Source organism: Salvelinus fontinalis, chromosome 7 (assembly GCF_029448725.1).
Source record: "Salvelinus fontinalis isolate EN_2023a chromosome 7, ASM2944872v1, whole genome shotgun sequence".
NCBI lineage: Eukaryota > Metazoa > Chordata > Actinopteri > Salmoniformes > Salmonidae > Salvelinus > Salvelinus fontinalis.
In genome coordinates this window covers 55,410,322-55,429,153 of record NC_074671.1, presented here as the reverse complement: position 1 = coordinate 55,429,153, position 18,832 = coordinate 55,410,322, and the positions used below count along the sequence as shown (strand labels likewise).

Sequence of the window (18,832 nt, the reverse complement as noted above, 5' to 3'; positions counted from 1 at the left end):
AGAGAGAGGAGGGTGGGAGAGAGGAGGGTGGGAGAGAGGAGGGTGGGAGAGAGAAGGGTGGGAGAGAGAGGAGGGTGGGAGAGAGAGGATGGTGGGAGAGAGATGGGTGGGAGAGAGAGGAGGGTGGCAGAGAGGAGTGTGATGGGAGGATGGGAGAGAGGAGGATGGGAGAGAGGAGGATGGGAGAGAGGAGGGTGGGAGAGAGGAGGATGGGAGAGAGGAGGATGGGAGAGAGGAGGGTGGGAGAGAGGAGGGTGGGAGAGAGGGGGGTGGGAGAGAGGAGGGTGGGAGAGAGAAGGGTGGGAGAGAGAGGAGGGTGCAAGAGGAGTGTGATGGGAGGATGGGAGAGAGGAGGATGGGAGAGAGGAGGGTGGGAGAGAGGAGGATGGGAGAGAGGAGGGTGGGAGAGAGGGGGGTGGGAGAGAGGGGGGTGGGAGAGAGGAGGGTGGGAGAGAGAAGGGTGGGAGAGAGGAGGGTGGGAGAGAGGAGGGTGGGAGAGAGGAGGATGGGAGAGAGGAGGATGGGAGAGAGAGGATGGTGGGAGAGAGAAGGGTGGGAGAGAGGAGCGTGGGAGAGAGGAGGTGGGAGAGAGGAGGGTAGGAAAGAGGAGGGTGGGGGAGAGAGGAGGGTGCAAGAGGAGTGTGATGGGAGGGTGGCAGAGAGGAGGATGGGAGAGAGGAGGGTGGGAGAGAGGAGGGTGGGGGAGAGAGGAGGGTGCAAGAGAGAAGGGTGGGAGAGAGGAGGATGGGAGAGAGGAGGATGGGAGAGAGGAGGATGGGAGAGAGGAGGGTGGGGGAGAGGAGGGTGGGGGAGAGAGGAGGGTGCAAGAGAGAAGGGTGGGAGAGAGGAGGATGGGAGAGAGGAGGGTGGGAGAGAGGAGGATGGGAGAGAGGAGGGTGGGAGAGAGGAGGGTGGCAGAGAGAAGGGTGGGAGAGAGGAGGGTGGCAGAGAGAAGGGTGGGAAAGAGGAGGATGGGAGAGAGGAGGGTGGGAGAGAGGAGGGTGGGAGAGAGGAAGAGGGGGAGTGTATCTATCCATCTGATAGCAGCTGTATGTGAGTGGAAGACTAATAACAACCTCCCCTCCCCTCTCGCCATCTCTCCTCTCCTCTCGTCTCCTCTCCTCTCTCCTCTCCTCTCCTCTCGTCTTGTCTATCATTGTGTCAGGTCACAATGCATGTAAACCAGGATGGTGGGATTCACATACCTTGAACCCTGTGACATTTTGAAACTAGTTCTTGAAGAAAAGAGAGAAAAGCTGACAGTGTCCAAACACACCCTCCTCCTACTAGCCTCCCCTCCAGCTGGCTGATACTTTATATGGAAAACTCTCTTCATGTCACCCACACACACACACACACACACACACACACACACACACACACACACACACACACACACACACACACACACACACACACACACACACACACACACACACACACACACACACACACACACACACACACACACACACACACACACACACCAGCACGCACCGACACACACATACCAGCACGCACCGACACACACACCGACACACACACACACACACACACACACACACACACACACACACACACACACACACACACACACACACACACACACACACACACACACAGATGAATGAAGTTCTGTGACAGCAGAACAGTCACTGTGTTATAAGTCTGGCAAAACCTCATAAATCCTAAACAGTTTATTAGAAGTGTATAAACTGAGTAATGACAAACAGGACTGTGTCTGATTATAGCTGAGATGTCAACAGTATCTGAGTCACTCCTGTTATTGTCCACAATGTCCATGATCACAAGTTTTTCCCTACTAAAGATGGTGGGTGTGTAACTTAAGATAGGAGGAACCCTTTCCACCAATTAAAAAGTTTAACAAATCTTTATTCAGCACTTAGACATTTAGAGTCACAGAGCGTTTCCTTTAATTATACAGAATTTAAAAAGATTACTAAACATATTTCAAGGCAATTGTTTAGCTTTACTAATGTAGTTTTAATTCAGTCCCTGATAGAGGACAATATCCATCAGACATCCTTCCTTTCATTTCTCCTCGTCTTTTTTTATCCTTCGTTCCCTACAGAGGATATTAGGCCCAGCTGGGTCGGCACCTTCTGCTTTTCCATCGCTATAGCAACCAGAGGCCGCTCAATCTTTCCCGGGTCCGGTGATGGCGATGATGTCACTTCCTGTTTCTTTGTGCATGAACAGCTTCATGCCCAAACCCAGTCCGAGACCCGCCCCTACACTGCCAGGCCTCGTCCCTATTGGTCCACCTGTCCCACTAAGCCCCTCCCCTAAACCCACTCTCTTTATGCCCTGTCCTGATTGGCTCTGCTTCTCTATGCCCGGCTCCTATAGATCCAGCCCCTTCTGTTACCTCCCCTCTCAGCTTACTCTCCTCCAATCGATGTAGTCTATGGTTCTGCTCTTTGCTGTTCTGAAGGAGATGATGTAACACAGCCATCATCCTCCCATAACTTTCTGCTCCCTCCTGTCTGATCTGCTGTAGTGAAGAATTCATCCTCCCCTCTCGTTCTGTTACCTCCTCCTTCAGCTCCACTAGGCCTCGATGGAGCCTGGGGCTCGCCTGCTCTGCCTGCCCCCGGCAAACTGCCTCGATGGCGGGCAGGCACTGCTGGCAGACTCCTGGGGTTCCACAGCGTTGCTCCAGGGCTTCCATCAGCATCATATCCCTCTGGTGGGAGTCCTCCAGAGCCACAAAGAGTTTGTTCCAGCGAGAGAGCTCTGTAGCCTGGCAGGTAGTCACAGGGGAGTCCCCTGGAGGGAGAGAGAACCACACACCACACTGTCAATCAACAGTCAGCCATACAGGCCACCTCTAGAATGTAGGTCTCAGGTGAACAAGTGAAACAGAGAGAAAAGGGGGAGCAGGTCAAGGAGAGAAACTGAGAGACAAAAGAACAAGGGAAGAAAGGAAGGAGTGAAAGAGAGAGACGTACCGTCCTGTTGGTCCTGTGTAATCTCGTTTTCGTAGTTGTCTGTGTAGTTCACTTCATATTCCTCTGTGTTCACACACACCGACACACACACACAGCAGAGCACACACACCACATGCCAGACCCTGTTCACCAACATGCTGTCGCTTCGAGTCTGTGTGTGTGGAAGAAAGTGTGAATGTGAGTGTGTATGTATGTAAATGTGAGTGTGTATGTATGTAAATGTGATTGTGTATGTAAATGTGAGTGTGTATGTATGTAAATGTGAGTGTGTATGTATGTAAATGTGAGTGTGTATGTATGTAAATGTGAGTGTGTATGTATGTAAATGTGAGTGTGTATGTATGTGAAAGCAAACTGATCCAGAAAAAAACGTCCCGTTGCCAGTGGTACTCCAGAGGTCTTGTGCTGTATTCTCTCTCTAGTTGACTAGACTGAGACCACGATTGTCTGGGCTGACTGCTATACACCAGGAGAAGGGGAGGAGAAGGGGAGGAGAGAAAAGGGGGATAAAGCGGGAGAGGGCGTGTTACCACACCATGTAACCACCTGTACTGTGAGGGAGGGGCAATCTGCAGGGTGGAGGGGTACAGCAGGACAAAACACCTGCACACACACACACACACACACACACACACACACACACACACACACACACACACACACACACACACACACACACACACACACACACACACACACACACACACACACACACACACACACACAGATTATTATTATTATACCTTTATTTCAACAAGGAACACAGACTGAGACCAAGGTCTCTTTTACAGCTGGGCCCTGCGTATACATGTTTACACATACAGTTTAGGTACAATGATTTAAAAAACTAAACAAGACAAACAAAACAATCACATATAATACAAAAAAATATATATAGATAGATAGAGGGAGAGACAGATAGAGAGAGGGAGAGACAGATATATAGAGAGGGAGAGACAGATAGATAGAGAGAGAGAGAGAGACAGATAAAGAGAAGGAGAGAGATAGAGAGAGGGAGAGACAGATAGATAGAGGGAGAGACCGATAGAGAGAGGGAGAGACAGATAGAGAGAGGGAGAGACAGATAGAGAGAGAGAGAGAGAGAGAGACAGATAGAGAGAGGGAGAGACAGATAGAGAGAGGGAGAGACAGACAGAGAGAGAGAGAGAGAGGCATGAGGGTCTGCTATACAAATTGATGGAAAGTGGTGTTGGGGGTAAAACATACGACATCATAAAATCCATGTACACAAACAACAAGTGTGCGGTTAAAATTGGCAAAAAACACACATTTCTTCACACAGGGTCGTGGGGTGAGACAGGGATGCAGCTTAAGCCCCACCCTCTTCAACATATATATCAACGAATTGGCGCGGGCACTAGAACAGTCTGCAGCACCCGGTCTCACCCTACTAGAATCCGAAGTCAAATGTCTACTGTTTGCTGATGATCTGGTGCTTCTGTCACCAACCAAGGAGGGCCTACAGCAGCACCTAGATCTTCTGCACAGATTCTGTCAGACCTGGGCCCTGACAGTAAATCTCAGTAAGACCAAAATAATGGTGTTCCAAAAAAGGTCCAGTCACCAGGACCACAAATTCCATCTAGACACCGTTGCCCTAGAGCACACAAAAAACTATACATACCTCGGCCTAAACATCAGCACCACAGGTAGCTTCCACAGAGCTGTGAACGATCTGAGAGACAAGGCAAGAAGGGCATTCTATGCCATCAAAAGGAACATAAATTTCAACATACCAATTAGGATCTGGCTAAAAATACTTGAATCAGTCATAGAGCCCATTGCCCTTTATGGTTGTGAGGTCTGGGGTCCGCTCACCAACCAAGATTTCACAAAATGGGACAAACACCAAATTGAGACTCTGCATGCAGAATTCTGCAAAAATATCCTCCGTGTACAACGTAGAACACCAAATAATGCATGCAGAGCAGAATTAGGCCGATACCCACTAATTATCAAAATCCAGAAAAGAGCCGTTAAATTCTACAACCACCTAAAAGGAAGCGATTCCCAAACCTTCCATAACAAAGCCATCACCTACAGAGAGATGAACCTGGAGAAGAGTCCCCTAAGCAAGCTGGTCCTAGGGCTCTGTTCACAAACACACCCCACAGAGCCCCAGGACAACAGCACAATTAGACCCAACCAAATCATGAGAAAACAAAAAGATAATTACTTGACACATTGGAAAGAATTAACAAAAAAACAGAGCAAACTAGAATGCTATTTGGCCCTAAACAGAGAGTATACAGTGGCAGAATACCTAACCACTGTGACTGACCCAAACTTAAGGAAAGCTTTGACTATGTACAGACTCAGTGAGCATAGCCTTGCTATTGAGAAAGGCCGCCGTAGGCAGACATGGCTCTCAAGAGAAGACAGGCTATGTGCACACTGCCCACAAAATGAGGTGGAAACTGAGCTGCACTTCCTAACCTCCTGCCCAATGTATGACCATATTAGAGAGACATATTTCCCTCAGATTACACAGATCCACAAAGAATTCGAAAACAAATCCAATTTTGATAAACTCCCATATCTACTGGGTGAAATTCCACAGTGTGCCATCACAGCAGCAAGATTTGTGACTTGTTGCCACCAGAAAAGGGCAACCAGTGAAGAACAAACACCATTGTAAATACAACCCATATTTATGTTTATTTACTTTAACTTGTGTGCTTTAACCATTTGTACATTGTTACAACACTGCCTATATATATAATATGACATTTGTAATGTCTCTATTGTTTTGAAACTTCTGTATGTGTAATGTTTACTGTTCATTTTTTATTGTTTATTTGACTTTTGTATATTATCTACCTCACTTGCTTTGGCAATGTTAACACATGTTTCCCATGCCAATAAAGCCCCTTGAATTGAATTGAATTGAATGGAGAGAGAGACAGATAGAGAGAGGGAGAGACAGATGGGGAGAGATAGAGGGATGCTGAGAACGAGACACAAATAAATATGTTACACCTGCTGATCCCAGAAGGGACTTTAACAGCCACAAACCACAAAGCTAAATATGTCCGTGTCTACCTCCTCCCTTGGCCTGCAGGTCATCACATTGCTAACAGGGGAAACACATTTACCAGCAGATGACAGATGTGTGTTAACACCCTGCTGACCACACCACGTGTGTCTGGGTCTACCCCATGTCTGTCCTCTAACAGGGGGGTGGAACATGTCTGTCTGGGTCTACCCCATGTCTGTCCTCTAACAGGGGGGTGGAACATGTCTGTCCTCTAACAGGGGGGTGGAACATGTCTGTCTGGGTCTACCCCATGTCTGTCCTCTAAAAGAGGGGTGGAACATGTCTGTCTGGGTCTACCCCATGTCTGTCCTCTAACAGGGGGGTGGAACATGTCTGTCCTCTAACAGGGGGGTGGAACATGTCTGTCCTCTAACAGGGGGGTGGAACATGTCTGTCTGGGTCTACCCCATGTCTGTCCTCTAAAAGAGGGGTGGAACATGTCTGTCTGGGTCTACCCCATGTCTGTCCTCTAAAAGAGGGGTGGAACATGTCTGTCTGGGTCTACCCCATGTCTGTCCTCTAACAGGGGGGTGGAACATGTCTGTCCTCTAACAGGGGGGTGGAACATGTCTGTCTGGGTCTACCCCATGTCTGTCCTCTAACAGGGGGGTGGAACATGTCTGTCCTCTAACAAAGGGGTGAAACATGTCTGTCCTCTAACAGGGGGGGGTGGTACATGTCTGTCCTCTAACAGGGGGGTGGAACATGTCTGTCTGGGTCTACCCCATGTCTGTCCTCTAAAAGAGGGGTGGAACATGTCTGTCTGGGTCTACCCCATGTCTGTCCTCTAACAGGGGGGTGGAACATGTCTGTCCTCTAACAGGGGGGTGGAACATGTCTGTCCTCTAACAGGGGGGTGGAACATGTCTGTCTGGGTCTACCCCATGTCTGTCCTCTAAAAGAGGGGTGGAACATGTCTGTCTGGGTCTACCCCATGTCTGTCCTCTAAAAGAGGGGTGGAACATGTCTGTCTGGGTCTACCCCATGTCTGTCCTCTAACAGGGGGGTGGAACATGTCTGTCCTCTAACAGGGGGGTGGAACATGTCTGTCTGGGTCTACCCCATGTCTGTCCTCTAACAGGGGGGTGGAACATGTCTGTCCTCTAACAGGGGGGTGGAACATGTCTGTCCTCTAACAGGGGGGTGGAACATGTCTGTCTGGGTCTACCCCATGTCTGTCCTCTAACAGGGGGGTGGAACATGTCTGTCCTCTAACAGGGGGGTGGAACATGTCTGTCCTCTAACAGGGGGGGTGGAACATTTCTGTCTGGGTCTACCCCATGTCTGTCCTCTAACAGGGGGGTGGAACATTTCTGTCTGGGTCTACCCCATGTCTGTCCTCTAACAGGGGGGTGGAACTTTTCTGTCTGGGTCTAACCCATGTCTGTCCTCTAACAGGGGGGTGGAACATGTCTGTCCTCTAACAAAGGGGTGAAACATGTCTGTCCTCTAACAGGGGGGGGTGGTACATGTCTGTCCTCTAACAGGGGGGGTGGAACATGTCTGTCCTCTAACAAGGGGGTGGAACATGTCTGTCCTCTAACAAGGGGGTGGAACATGTCTGTCCTCTAACAGGGGGGTGGAACATGTCTGTCCTCTAACAAAGGGGTGGAACATGTCTGTCCTCTAACAGGGGGGTGGAACATGTCTGTCCTCTAACAAGGGGGTGGAACATGTCTGTCCTCTAACAAAGGGGGGAAACATGTCTGTCCTCTAACAGGGGGGTGGAACATGTCTGTCCTCTAACAGGGGGGTGGAACATGTCTGTCCTCTAACAGGGGGGTGGAACATGTCTGTCCTCTAACAGGGGGGTGGAACATGTCTGTCCTCTAACAAAGGGGTGGAACATGTCTGTCCTCAAACAAAGGGGTGGAACATGTCTGTCCTCTAACAAAGGGGTGGAACATGTCTGTCCTCTAACAAAGGGGTGGAACATGTCTGTCCTCTAACAGGGGGGTGGAACATGTCTGTCCTCTAACAAAGGGGTGGAACATGTCTGTCCTCTAACAAAGGGGTGGAACATGTCTGTCCTCTAACAAAGGGTGGAACATGTCTGTCCTCTAACAGGGGGGGTGGAACATGTCTGTCCTCTAACAAAGGGGTGGAACATGTCTGTCCTCTAACAGGGGGGTGGAACATGTCTGTCCTCTAACAGGGTGGGTGGAACATGTCTGTCCTCTAACAAAGGGGTGGAACATGTCTGTCCTCTAACAGGGGGGGTGGAACATGTCTGTCCTCTAACAAGGGGGTGGAACATGTCTGTCCTCTAACAGGGGGGGTGGAACATGTCTGTCCTCTAACAAAGGGGTGGAACATGTCTGTCCTCTAACAAGGGGGGTGGAACAGGTCTGTCTGGGGTGGAAAATGTCTGTCCTCTAACAAAGGGGTGGAACATGTCTGTCCTCTAACAAGGGGGGTGGAACAGGTCTGTCTGGGGTGGAACATGTCTGTCCTCTAACAAAGGGGTGGAACATGTCTGTCCTCTAACAAAGGGGTGGAACATGTCTGTCCTCTAACAGGGGGGTGGAACATGTCTGTCCTCTAACAAGGGGGGTGGAACATGTCTGTCCTCTAACAAAGGGGTGGAACATGTCTGTCCTCTAACAAAGGGGTGGAACATGTCTGTCCTCTAACAGGGGGGTGGAACATGTCTGTCCTCTAACAAGGGGGTGGAACATGTCTGTCCTCTAACAAAGGGGTGGAACATGTCTGTCCTCTAACAAAGGGGTGGAACATGTCTGTCCTCTAACAAAGGGGTGGAACATGTCTGTCCTCTAACAGGGGGGGTGGAACATGTCTGTCCTCTAACAAAGGGGTGGAACATGTCTGTCCTCTAACAAGGGGGTGGAACATGTCTGTCCTCTAACAGGGGGGTGGAACATGTCTGTCCTCTAACAAGGGGGTGGAACATGTCTGTCCTCTAACAGGGGGGGTGGAACATGTCTGTCCTCTAACAAAGGGGTGGAACATGTCTGTCCTCTAACAAAGGGGTGGAACATGTCTGTCCTCTAACAAGGGGGGTGGAACAGGTCTGTCTGGGGTGGAAAATGTCTGTCCTCTAACAAAGGGGTGGAACATGTCTGTCCTCTAACAGGGGGGTGGAACATGTCTGTCCTCTAACAAGGGGGGTGGAACATGTCTGTCCTCTAACAAAGGGGTGGAACATGTCTGTCCTCTAACAAAGGGGTGGAACATGTCTGTCCTCTAACAGGGGGGTGGAACATGTCTGTCCTCTAACAAGGGGGTGGAACATGTCTGTCCTCTAACAAAGGGGTGGAACATGTCTGTCCTCTAACAAAGGGGTGGAACATGTCTGTCCTCTAACAAAGGGGTGGAACATGTCTGTCCTCTAACAGGGGGGGTGGAACATGTCTGTCCTCTAACAAAGGGGTGGAACATGTCTGTCCTCTAACAAGGGGGTGGAACATGTCTGTCCTCTAACAGGGGGGTGGAACATGTCTGTCCTCTAACAAGGGGGTGGAACATGTCTGTCCTCTAACAGGGGGGTGGAACATGTCTGTCCTCTAACAAAGGGGTGGAACATGTCTGTCCTCTAACAAAGGGGTGGAACATGTCTGTCCTCTAACAAAGGGGTGGAACATGTCTGTCCTCTAACAAGGGGGTGGAACATGTCTGTCCTCTAACAAAGGGGTGGAACATGTCTGTCCTCTAACAAAGGGGTGGAACATGTCTGTCCTCTAACAAGGGGGTGGAAAATGTCTGTCCTCTAACAAAGGGGTGGAACATGTCTGTCCTCTAACAAGGGGGTGGAACATGTCTGTCCTCTAACAAGGGGGGTGGAACATGTCTGTCCTCTAACAAGGGGGTGGAACATGTCTGTCCTCTAACAGGGGGGTGGAACATGTCTGTCCTCTAACAGGGGGGTGGAACATGTCTGTCCTCTAACAAGGGGGTGGAACATGTCTGTCCTCTAACAAGGGGGTGGAACATGTCTGTCTGGGGTGGAAAATGTGTGTCCTCTAACAGGGGGGTGGAACATGTCTGTCCTCTAACAAAGGGGTGGAACATGTCTGTCCTCTAACAAGGGGTGGAACATGTCTGTCCTCTAACAAAGGGGTGGAACATGTCTGTCCTCTAACAAAGGGGTGGAACATGTCTGTCCTCTAACAAAGGGGTGAAACATGTCTGTCCTCTAACAAGGGGGTGGAACATGTCTGTCCTCTAACAAAGGGGGGAAACATGTCTGTCCTCTAACAAAGGGGTGGAACATGTCTGTCCTCTAACAAGGGGGGTGGAACATGTCTGTCTGGGGTGGAAAATGTCTGTCCTCTAACAAAAGGGTGGAACATGTCTGTCCTCTAACAGGGGGGTGGAACATGTCTGTCCTCTAACAGGGGGGTGGAACATGTCTGTCCTCTAACAAGGGGGGTGGAACATGTCTGTCCTCTAACAAAGGGGTGGAACATGTCTGTCCTCTAACAGGGGGGTGGAACATGTCTGTCCTCTAACAGGGGGGTGGAACATGTCTGTCCTCTAACAAGGGGGTGGAACATGTCTGTCTGGGGTGGAAAATGTCTGTCCTCTAACAGGGGGGTGGAACATGTCTGTCCTCTAACAAAGGGGTGGAACATGTCTGTCCTCTAACAGGGGGGTGGAACATGTCTGTCCTCTAACAAGGGGGTGGAACATGTCTGTCCTCTAACAGGGGGGTGGAACATGTCTGTCCTCTAACAGGGGGGTGGAACATGTCTGTCCTCTAACAAGGGGGTGGAACATGTCTGTCCTCTAACAAGGGGGTGGAACATGTCTGTCCTCTAACAGGGGGGTGGAACATGTCTGTCCTCTAACAGGGGGGTGGAACATGTCTGTCCTCTAACAAGGGGGTGGAACATGTCTGTCCTCTAACAGGGGGGTGAAACATGTCTGTCCTCTAACAAAGGGGTGAAACATGTGAAACATGTCTGTCCTCTAACAAAGGGGTGAAACATGTGAAACATGTCTGTCCTCTAACAAAGGGGTGAAACATGTCTGTCCTCTAACAGGAGGGGGTTTGGAACATGTCTGTCCTCTGACAAGGGGGTGGAACATGTCTGTCCTCTAACAAGGGGGGGGACATGTCTGTCCTCTAACAGGGGGGGGTGGAACATGTCTGTCCTCTAACAGGGGGGATCCTAACATACACTACTAAGCCTTAGAGAGAGAGAGAGAGAGAGAGAGAGAGTGAGAGAGAGAGAGAGAGAGAGAGAGAGGGGGAGAGAGGTGGAGAGAGAGAGAGGGGAAGGAAGAAACAGATGGAGAGAGAAACAAAGGAAGGAAGAAACAGAGGGAGAGAGAGATGCGGAGCGATAGAGGGAGTGAGAGGGGGAGCGATAGAGGGAGAGAGAGAGAGGGGGAGCGATAGAGGGAGGGAGAGCGATAGAGGGAGAGAAACAGAGGGAGAGCGATAGAGAGAGAAACAGAGGGAGAGAGAGAGGGAGAGAAATAAGAGAAACAGAGGGAGAGAAACAGGGAGAAAAACAGAGACAGAAAAACAGAGGGAGAGAGGGAGAGAGGGAGACACACCTGGTTGGATAGACCAGAGAAAGGGAGAGGCCAAGAAAATGACTTAAAACAATAACAACAGTCATATAAAACGACCCAACTTAATGAGTGAGTAAAACCGTGCTATTAATAGCCCAGTGACCTCAGGCATTGTTAACATATAAATGAGTTGTTCTACGTTGTGATTTGGGCCACTGTCTCTGGTCTTTAACGCTGAGGGATGGAGAGAGGGAGCACTTCAGTAGTGTACAGCTCAGTATAGTGTGTGATTTAGCATTGTTTCTGGTGTATTGTCACTTAGTAAATCTGGCTCATAATGATGACCCATAGATCTTTAGATCTGTGCTTTACAAAGGATGTGTGATTCTTCTCCCCTTTTCAAGATGTGTTTATTGATCGTAAGAGGAGCCTTTGTGGCTCCACGAGGCCCTGACATACAAACTCTTCTTCACATGAGACCATTACAGTATTTCTTATGTTCTCACACAGTGAAAAGCAGGAAGCCACTGAAGATGTTTTGATTATATGTGTTGTCATAGAGCCGGAAGCTCGCAGGGAGACACATGTACACCACGTCTCCCTCCTCCAGCTCCAGAATGACTCCATTAGATAAATGGACCCAGTATCCGTGGCTATTGTAATGATAGTTAGACATGATCGCCTGCCCATTCTTTAACATGGATATACCCATGTAATCTGATGCACGCCCATGTTGAGCAGCGGTGAATCTGATGTAGTAGACTCCTCTCACTGGTGCTGTGAAGGCACCTGCAGCAGAGGACAAGAAGAGAAGGGTCAACTCTTTACTTTACTCCACTTCAATTCTGGCACACGGAATAACACCCCTGGACAGAAACAGGTAGCTTACCTGTAATTGGGCTGTAGGCCTTGCCGATGTTGGTGATGACTCTGGTGTAGACCAGGTTGGCGTCAGTATTGAAGGGGCCTATGGGTCCATTATTCAAACCAGCAGCAGAGAAAGACACTTTTGGTCTGTCTGTGAACACAGGAGAGATAACACACAGTCCCATTTAGAGAGCGTCCACTTTGTTCTGTCCCCACGGTGACGGTTCAGTGGAATGCTCCGTGACTGAAACAACAACAGGGAGATACGTTAGATGTGGGCCATGTAAGCTGTAGTTCTTCTCTCAACGGCCGGGTCTGGATCTTTCATTACCTGTGTTCTGTCTCTTCAGTTCCTCAACATCATTCTTCGTGGTGGTCAGCTCTCTCTCACTGGCTCTCAGTCTGGCCTCCAGGGCTGAAGAAGATCAAAGACACACCAATATTCCACCAGCAAAATATGAAACATGTTTTGTGGCTTAGTAATGATATTGATTCAACTAATGTATACAGAACAAAAATATAAACGCAACATGTAAAGTGTTTCATAAGCTGAAATAAAAGATCCCAGAAATGTTCCATATGCACAAAAAGCTTATTTCTCTCAAATGTTGTGCACAAATCTGTTTACATCCCTGTTAGTGAGCATTTCTCCATTCCCAAGATAATCCATCCACCTGACAGGTGTGGCATATATAGGAGCGGATTAAACAGTATGATCATTACACAGGTGCACCTTGTGCTGGGGACAATTAAAGGCCACTCTAAAATGTGCAGTTTTGTCACAACACAATGCCACAGATGTATCAAGTTTTGATACTGACTGCAGGAATGTCCACCAGAGCTGTTGCCAGAGAATTGAATGTTAATTTCTCTACCATAAGCCACCTCCAACGTTGTTTTAGAGAATTTGGCAGCACATCCAACTGCGTTGTTACACCGCAGACCATGTGTAACAACGCCAGCCCATGACCTCCACATCCGGCTTCTTCTTCATCTGAGACCAGCCACTCAGACAGCTGATGAAACTGAGGAGTATTTCTGTCTGTAATAAAGCCCTTTTGTGTGGAAAAAAATCATTCTGATTGGATGGGCCTTGCTTCCCAGTAGGCTTGGGAAGGCATAGGCCCACCCACTTGGGGGCCAGGCCCACCCATGGCTGCGCCCCTGCCCAGTCATGTAAAATCCATAGATCAGGGCCTAATGAATTTATTTCAATTGACTGATATCCTTATATGAAATGTAACTCAGTAGAATTGTTGAAGTTGTTGCATTTATATTGTTGTTCAGTATATATAGACCAATGTTACCTGCATTATCTTTTTCCAGTTCCGCCACTTTGGCCTTAGTGACCATCAGCTGGATTCTTAGGTCCATCACTGTGTTTTTCTGTGTCTCTACCTCACCCTCACAGGCTGTCACTCTGCCCTCCATCGTCCTCAGCTTCTCTCTCTGCTCCACCACCATGTCTCTCAGCCTCTTCATCTCATCCCAGATGTCAGGTTGCATGGTCGTACATTCGCTGGTCACCTCTGTAGCTCCGGTCCCTCGGCTCTCTCTCCCTGCACTGTGTCCCTGTTGAGTGATGTCACTCTCTCCGACCCGTCCACTCTCCTCCCGAGTCCATGCCCCAGACAGACAGAACAGCAACACCAGCAGAGCTACAGCACCCCTCATTCTGAAACGATACCTGTTCATATATGATCCACTTTATGAGGCTCAGACCCCCTCCTTATATACACACACATCGGTTAAACAGTACGTGTACAAGAGACACGTCATTGAAAAGTCAAGGTTAAAACAAGAAGATTTGATCACGTTTTGGGGCTGGTCAGCTCTATCAATGTTGTATAAGACTGTGAGACGTCTGCACCTGTTGTTTAGTGAAGGATCCCCTGACGTCAGCTGTTGACAACTACCTGCTGCTATCGGGTTGGAATGTTGTTGCGCTTAAAAGCAGGGTGCTTTTTCAGACCGAGATGAGAATGTTTTGGTGACGGAATGTTGCTGCTCTTGTAACAGTTTAACTTTAGTCTGTCCCCTCGCCCCGACCCGGGCGCGAACCAGGGACCCTCTGCACACATCAACAACAGTCACTCACGAAGCATCGTTACCCATCGCTCCACAAAGGCCGCGGCCCTTGCAGAGCAAGGGGAACCACTACTTCAAGGTCTCAGAGCAAGTGACGTCACCGATTGAAAGGCTATTAGCGCGCACCACCGCTAGCTAGCTAGCCATTTCACATCCGTTACACTCTTCCTTAGTGCTGCGCCGTCCAAAAACAATAGTGTGTGTTTGACTGTGTGTCTATGTGTTACTGCCTAAGCAGCACATGCACAGGAGACGGGTCACTCAACGGAGAAATGGAAACTATAGCCAGGGACATTCTGATAAGACTCGCCTCGCAAGCAGGTCAGCCCGTGTTGTATAAGATTGTGAGAAGGCTGCAACTGTTGTTTAGGAAATGATCTATAACGAAGTGAACCAGAATTCTCTCCTACATACAGCTCACTAACAGTATTTACAATTGACTAACCGTACAACATACTATTAACACATTGGAGACTGTGTGTAGTAGGTTTAACAAAATAGCAGAACGTAAACGAAGATATTTAAATGTTTTAGCATAGTTTTTTATGTTTTGTCCTTTACTGCAAACACCTGACCCATAATCACGACCCTTCGGTCGTTGGATCAGTACTTTACAAAAGATGCACGATTCTACTTGTTTTCAAGACGTTTTTATTGCTAGAAGTAAGAGGAGCCATTTTGACTCACATTAGACCCTTACAAGCATCCATGATGTTCTCACACAGTGAAGAGCAGGAAGCCACTGAAGGTGTTGCGATTTTCTCTGCTATCAACGAGCCTGTTCCCTAAAGGGAGACGCATGTACACCACATCTCCCTCCTCTAGCGCTATACTGAGTCCATTAGACAGTGTCTCATGACCTCCAGCATTATATCCCTAACTATACATGATACTCTGCCCATTCTTGGACATGGATATACCCATGTACTCCAAACTCCCAGTATGAGAAGCAGTGACTCGAATGTAGTAGACTCCTCTCACTGGTGCTGTGAAGGCACCTGCAGCAGAGGACAAGAAGAGAAGGGTCAACTCTTTACTTTACTCCACTTCAACTCGGGCACGCGGAAGGACAGAAACAGGTATCTCCCGGCTGTCACTCGGTGAAAGTTACCTGTAATCGGGCTGTAGGCCTTGCTGATGTTGGTGATGACCCTGGAGTATACCAGTGTGGTTTCTGTATTGAATGGGCCTACAGATCCTGAATCAGTCAAACCAGCAGAGAAAGCTACCTTTGGTCTGTCTGTGAACACAGGAGAGGAAACACTGTCCCAGTTAGAGAGCATTCACTTTGTTCTGTCCTTTAGATGATGTACACTACATGACCAAAGGTATGTGGACACCTGCTCGTCGAATATCTCAGTCCAAAATCATGGGCATTAATATGGAGTTGCCCCCCCCCCCCCCCCTTTGCTGCTATAACAGCCTCCACTCTTCTGGGAAGGCTTTCCACTAGATGTTGGAACATTGATGCGGGGACTTGCTTCCATTCAGCCACGATCATTAGTGAGGTTGGGCACTGATGTTGGGCGATTAGGCCTGGCTCACAGTCGGCGTTCCAATTCATCCCAAAGGTGTTCAATGTGGTTGAGGTCCGGCCTCTGGGCAGGCCAGTCAAGTTATTCCACACCAATCTCGACAAATCATTTCTGTATGGACCTCGCTTTGTGCACGGGGGCATTGTCATGCTGAAACAGTTTAGGGCCTTCCCCAAACTGTTGCCACAAAGTTGAATGCACAGAATCGTCTAGAGTGTCATTGTATGCTGTAGTGTTAAGATTTTCCTTCCCTGGAACTAAGTTTTTTTCCACCAATGCTTGGCATTGCGCATGGTGGTCTTAGGCTTGTGTGCGGCTGCTTGGCCATGGAAACCCATTTCATAAAGCTCCCGACCAACAGTTATTGTGCTGACGTTGCTTCCAGAGGCAGTTTGGAACTCAATAGTGAGTGTTGCAACCGAGGACAGACGATTTGTACTTTGCTAAGCGCTTCAGCACTTGGTGGTCCCGTTCTGTGAGCTTGTGTGGCCTACCACTTTGCGGCTGAGCCGTTGTTGCTCCTAGACGTTTCCACTTCACAATAACAGCACTTACAGTTGACCGGGGCAGCTCTAGCAGCGCAGAAATTTGACGAACTGACTTGTTGGAAAGGTGGCATCCCATGACGGTGCCACGTTGAAAGTCACTGAGCTCTTCAGTAAGGCCATTCTACTGCCAATGTTTGTCTATGGAGATTGCATGGCTGTGTGCTCAATTTTATACACTTGTCAGCAACTGGTGTGGCTGAAATAGCAGAATCCACTCATTTGAAAGGGTGTCCACATACTTTTTTTTATATGTAGTGTATATCAGAACAACAACAGAGACAGGCCTTAGATGTCAACAATCATGTGAGACATAACTCCTCTTTCAATGACTGATTCTGGATCCTGAATGACTGTTGTTTTACTTGAAACCTCTCTTCAGCTCCATAGTAGTTTTAAAACAAATCTCTCTGTCGTCAGCTCCTCCACCTGTCTCTCAGCTCCTTCATCTCATCCCAGATGTCAGGGGTGGTGGTCTGTTCATTGGTCGTATCTGTAGCTTCGATCCCTCGGCTCTCTCTCCCTGCACTGTGTCCCTGTTGAGTGATGTCACTCTCTCTGACCCCTCCACTCTCCTCCTGAGTCCATGCCCCAGACAGACAGAACAGCCTCCACTCTCCTCCTGAGTCCATGTTCCAGACAGACAGAACGGCAACACAAGCAGAGCTACAGCACCCCTCATTCTGATACAATACCTCTTCAGATATGATGCACTTTATGAGGCTCAGACCCCCTCCTTATATACACACACATCAGTTAAGCAGTACGTGTACAAGGACACGCCATGAAAAAGTCAAGGTTAAAACAAGAACAACAGATACGTTTCATTTTTGGGCTGCACTGTTTTATTGATTTTGTAGAAATCAATAAATATGGCTCAGCAGGTAGCGCATGGCACTTGCAACACCAGGGTTGTCGGTTCAATTCCCAAGGGGTACCAGTACAATTTATTTTATTTCATTTCACCTTTATTTAACCAGGTAGGCAAGTTGAGAACAAGTTCTCATTTACAATTGCGACCTGGCCAAGATAAAGGGGCTTTGGTGACAAAACAGATGGCACTGTAATAGACTGCATCCAATTTGCTGAGTAGAGTGTTGGAGGCTATTTTGTAAATGACATCGCCGAAGTCGAGGTTCGGTAGGATGGTCAGTTTTACAAGGGTATGTTTGGCAGCATGAGTGAAGGATGCTTTGTTGCGAAATAGGAAGCCAATTCTAGATTTAACTTTGGATTGGAGATGTTTGATATGAGTCTGGAAGGAGAGTTTACAGTCTAACCAGACAGCTAGGTATTTGTAGTTGTCCACATACTCTAAGTCAGAACCGTCCAGAGTAGTGATGCTGGACGGGCGGGCAGGTGCAGGCAGCGATCGGTTGAAGAGCATGCATTTAGTTTTACTTTTATTTAAGAACAGTTGGAGGCCGCGGGAGGAGAGTTGTATGGCATTAAAGCTCGTCTGGAGGGTTGTTAACACAGTGTCCAAAGAAGGGCCAGAAGTATACAGAATGGTGTCGTCTGCGTAGAGGTGGATCAGAGACTCACCAGCAGCAAGAGCGACATCATTGATGTATACAGAGAAGAGAGTCGGCCCAAGAATTGATTCCTGTGGCACCCCCATTGAGACTGCCAGAGGCTCGGACAACAGGCCCTCCGATTTGACACACTGAACTCTATCAGAGAAGTAGTTGGTGAACCAGGCGAGGCAATCATTTGAGAAACCAAGGCTATTGAGTCTGCCGATGAGGATGTGGTGATTGACAGAGTTGAAAGCCTTGGCCAGGTCAATGAATACGGCTGCACAGTATTGTTTCTTATCGATGGCGGTTAAGATATCGTTTAGGACCTTGAGCGTGGCTGAGGTGCACCCATGACCAGCTCTGAAACCAGATTGTATAGCGGAGAAAGTGCGGTGGGATTCGAAATGGTCGGTAATCTGTTTGTTGACTTGGCTTTCGAAGACCTTAGAAAGGCAGGGTAGGATAGATATAGGTCTGTAGCAGTTTGGGTCTAGAGTTGAAGAGGGGGATGACCGCGGCTGCTTTCCAATCTTTGGGAATCTCAGACGACACGAAAGAGATCTTGAACAGGCTAGTAATAGGGGTTGCAACAATTTCGACAGATAATTTCAGAAAGAAAGATTGTCTAGCTCGGCTGATTTGTAGGGGTCCAGATTTTGCAGCTCTTTCAGAACATCAGCTGACTGGATTTGGGAGAAGGAGAAATGGGGAAGGCTTGGGCGAGTTGCTGTGGGGGGTGCAGTGCTGTTGACCGGGGTAGGGGTAA

At 48.6% G+C, this 18,832-nt stretch overlaps 2 protein-coding genes across 2 annotated transcripts; both read right to left on the bottom strand.

Moving 5' to 3' along the window:
- Positions 1-1,908: 1,908 nt before the first annotated feature.
- LOC129859772 (uncharacterized) lies at positions 1,909-3,575 on the bottom strand. The gene is made up of 2 exons (XM_055929878.1): positions 2,973-3,575; positions 1,909-2,790 (listed from the first exon to the last, which is right to left on the bottom strand). Exons 1-2 carry the CDS (start codon positions 3,106-3,108, stop codon positions 2,294-2,296), a joined length of 633 nt encoding a protein of 210 aa, XP_055785853.1. The 5' UTR covers positions 3,109-3,575; the 3' UTR covers positions 1,909-2,293.
- Positions 3,576-11,417: 7,842 nt separating this feature from the next.
- On the bottom strand, positions 11,418-14,052 carry LOC129860096 (uncharacterized). The gene is made up of 4 exons (XM_055930420.1): positions 13,686-14,052; positions 12,710-12,793; positions 12,401-12,529; positions 11,418-12,300 (listed from the first exon to the last, which is right to left on the bottom strand). Exons 1-4 carry the CDS (start codon positions 14,050-14,052, stop codon positions 12,014-12,016), a joined length of 867 nt encoding a protein of 288 aa, XP_055786395.1. The 3' UTR covers positions 11,418-12,013.
- Between the last annotated feature and the right edge of the window lie 4,780 nt (positions 14,053-18,832).

Coding starts and splice junctions, on each gene's coding strand:
- LOC129859772 (XM_055929878.1), bottom strand. CDS start 3,108: ATGTTGGTGAACAGGGTCTGGCATGTGGTGTGTGTGCTCTGCTGTGTG. Junction 2,791..2,972: donor TACACAGGACCAACAGGACG/GTACGTCTCTCT, acceptor CTCTCCCTCCAG/GGGACTCCCCTGTGACTACC.
- LOC129860096 (XM_055930420.1), bottom strand. CDS start 14,052: ATGAGGGGTGCTGTAGCTCTGCTGGTGTTGCTGTTCTGTCTGTCTGGG. Junction 12,530..12,709: donor ACTGAAGAGACAGAACACAG/GTAATGAAAGAT, acceptor CTGTGTTCACAG/ACAGACCAAAAGTGTCTTTC. Junction 12,301..12,400: donor GGCCTACAGCCCAATTACAG/GTAAGCTACCTG, acceptor CCTCTGCTGCAG/GTGCCTTCACAGCACCAGTG.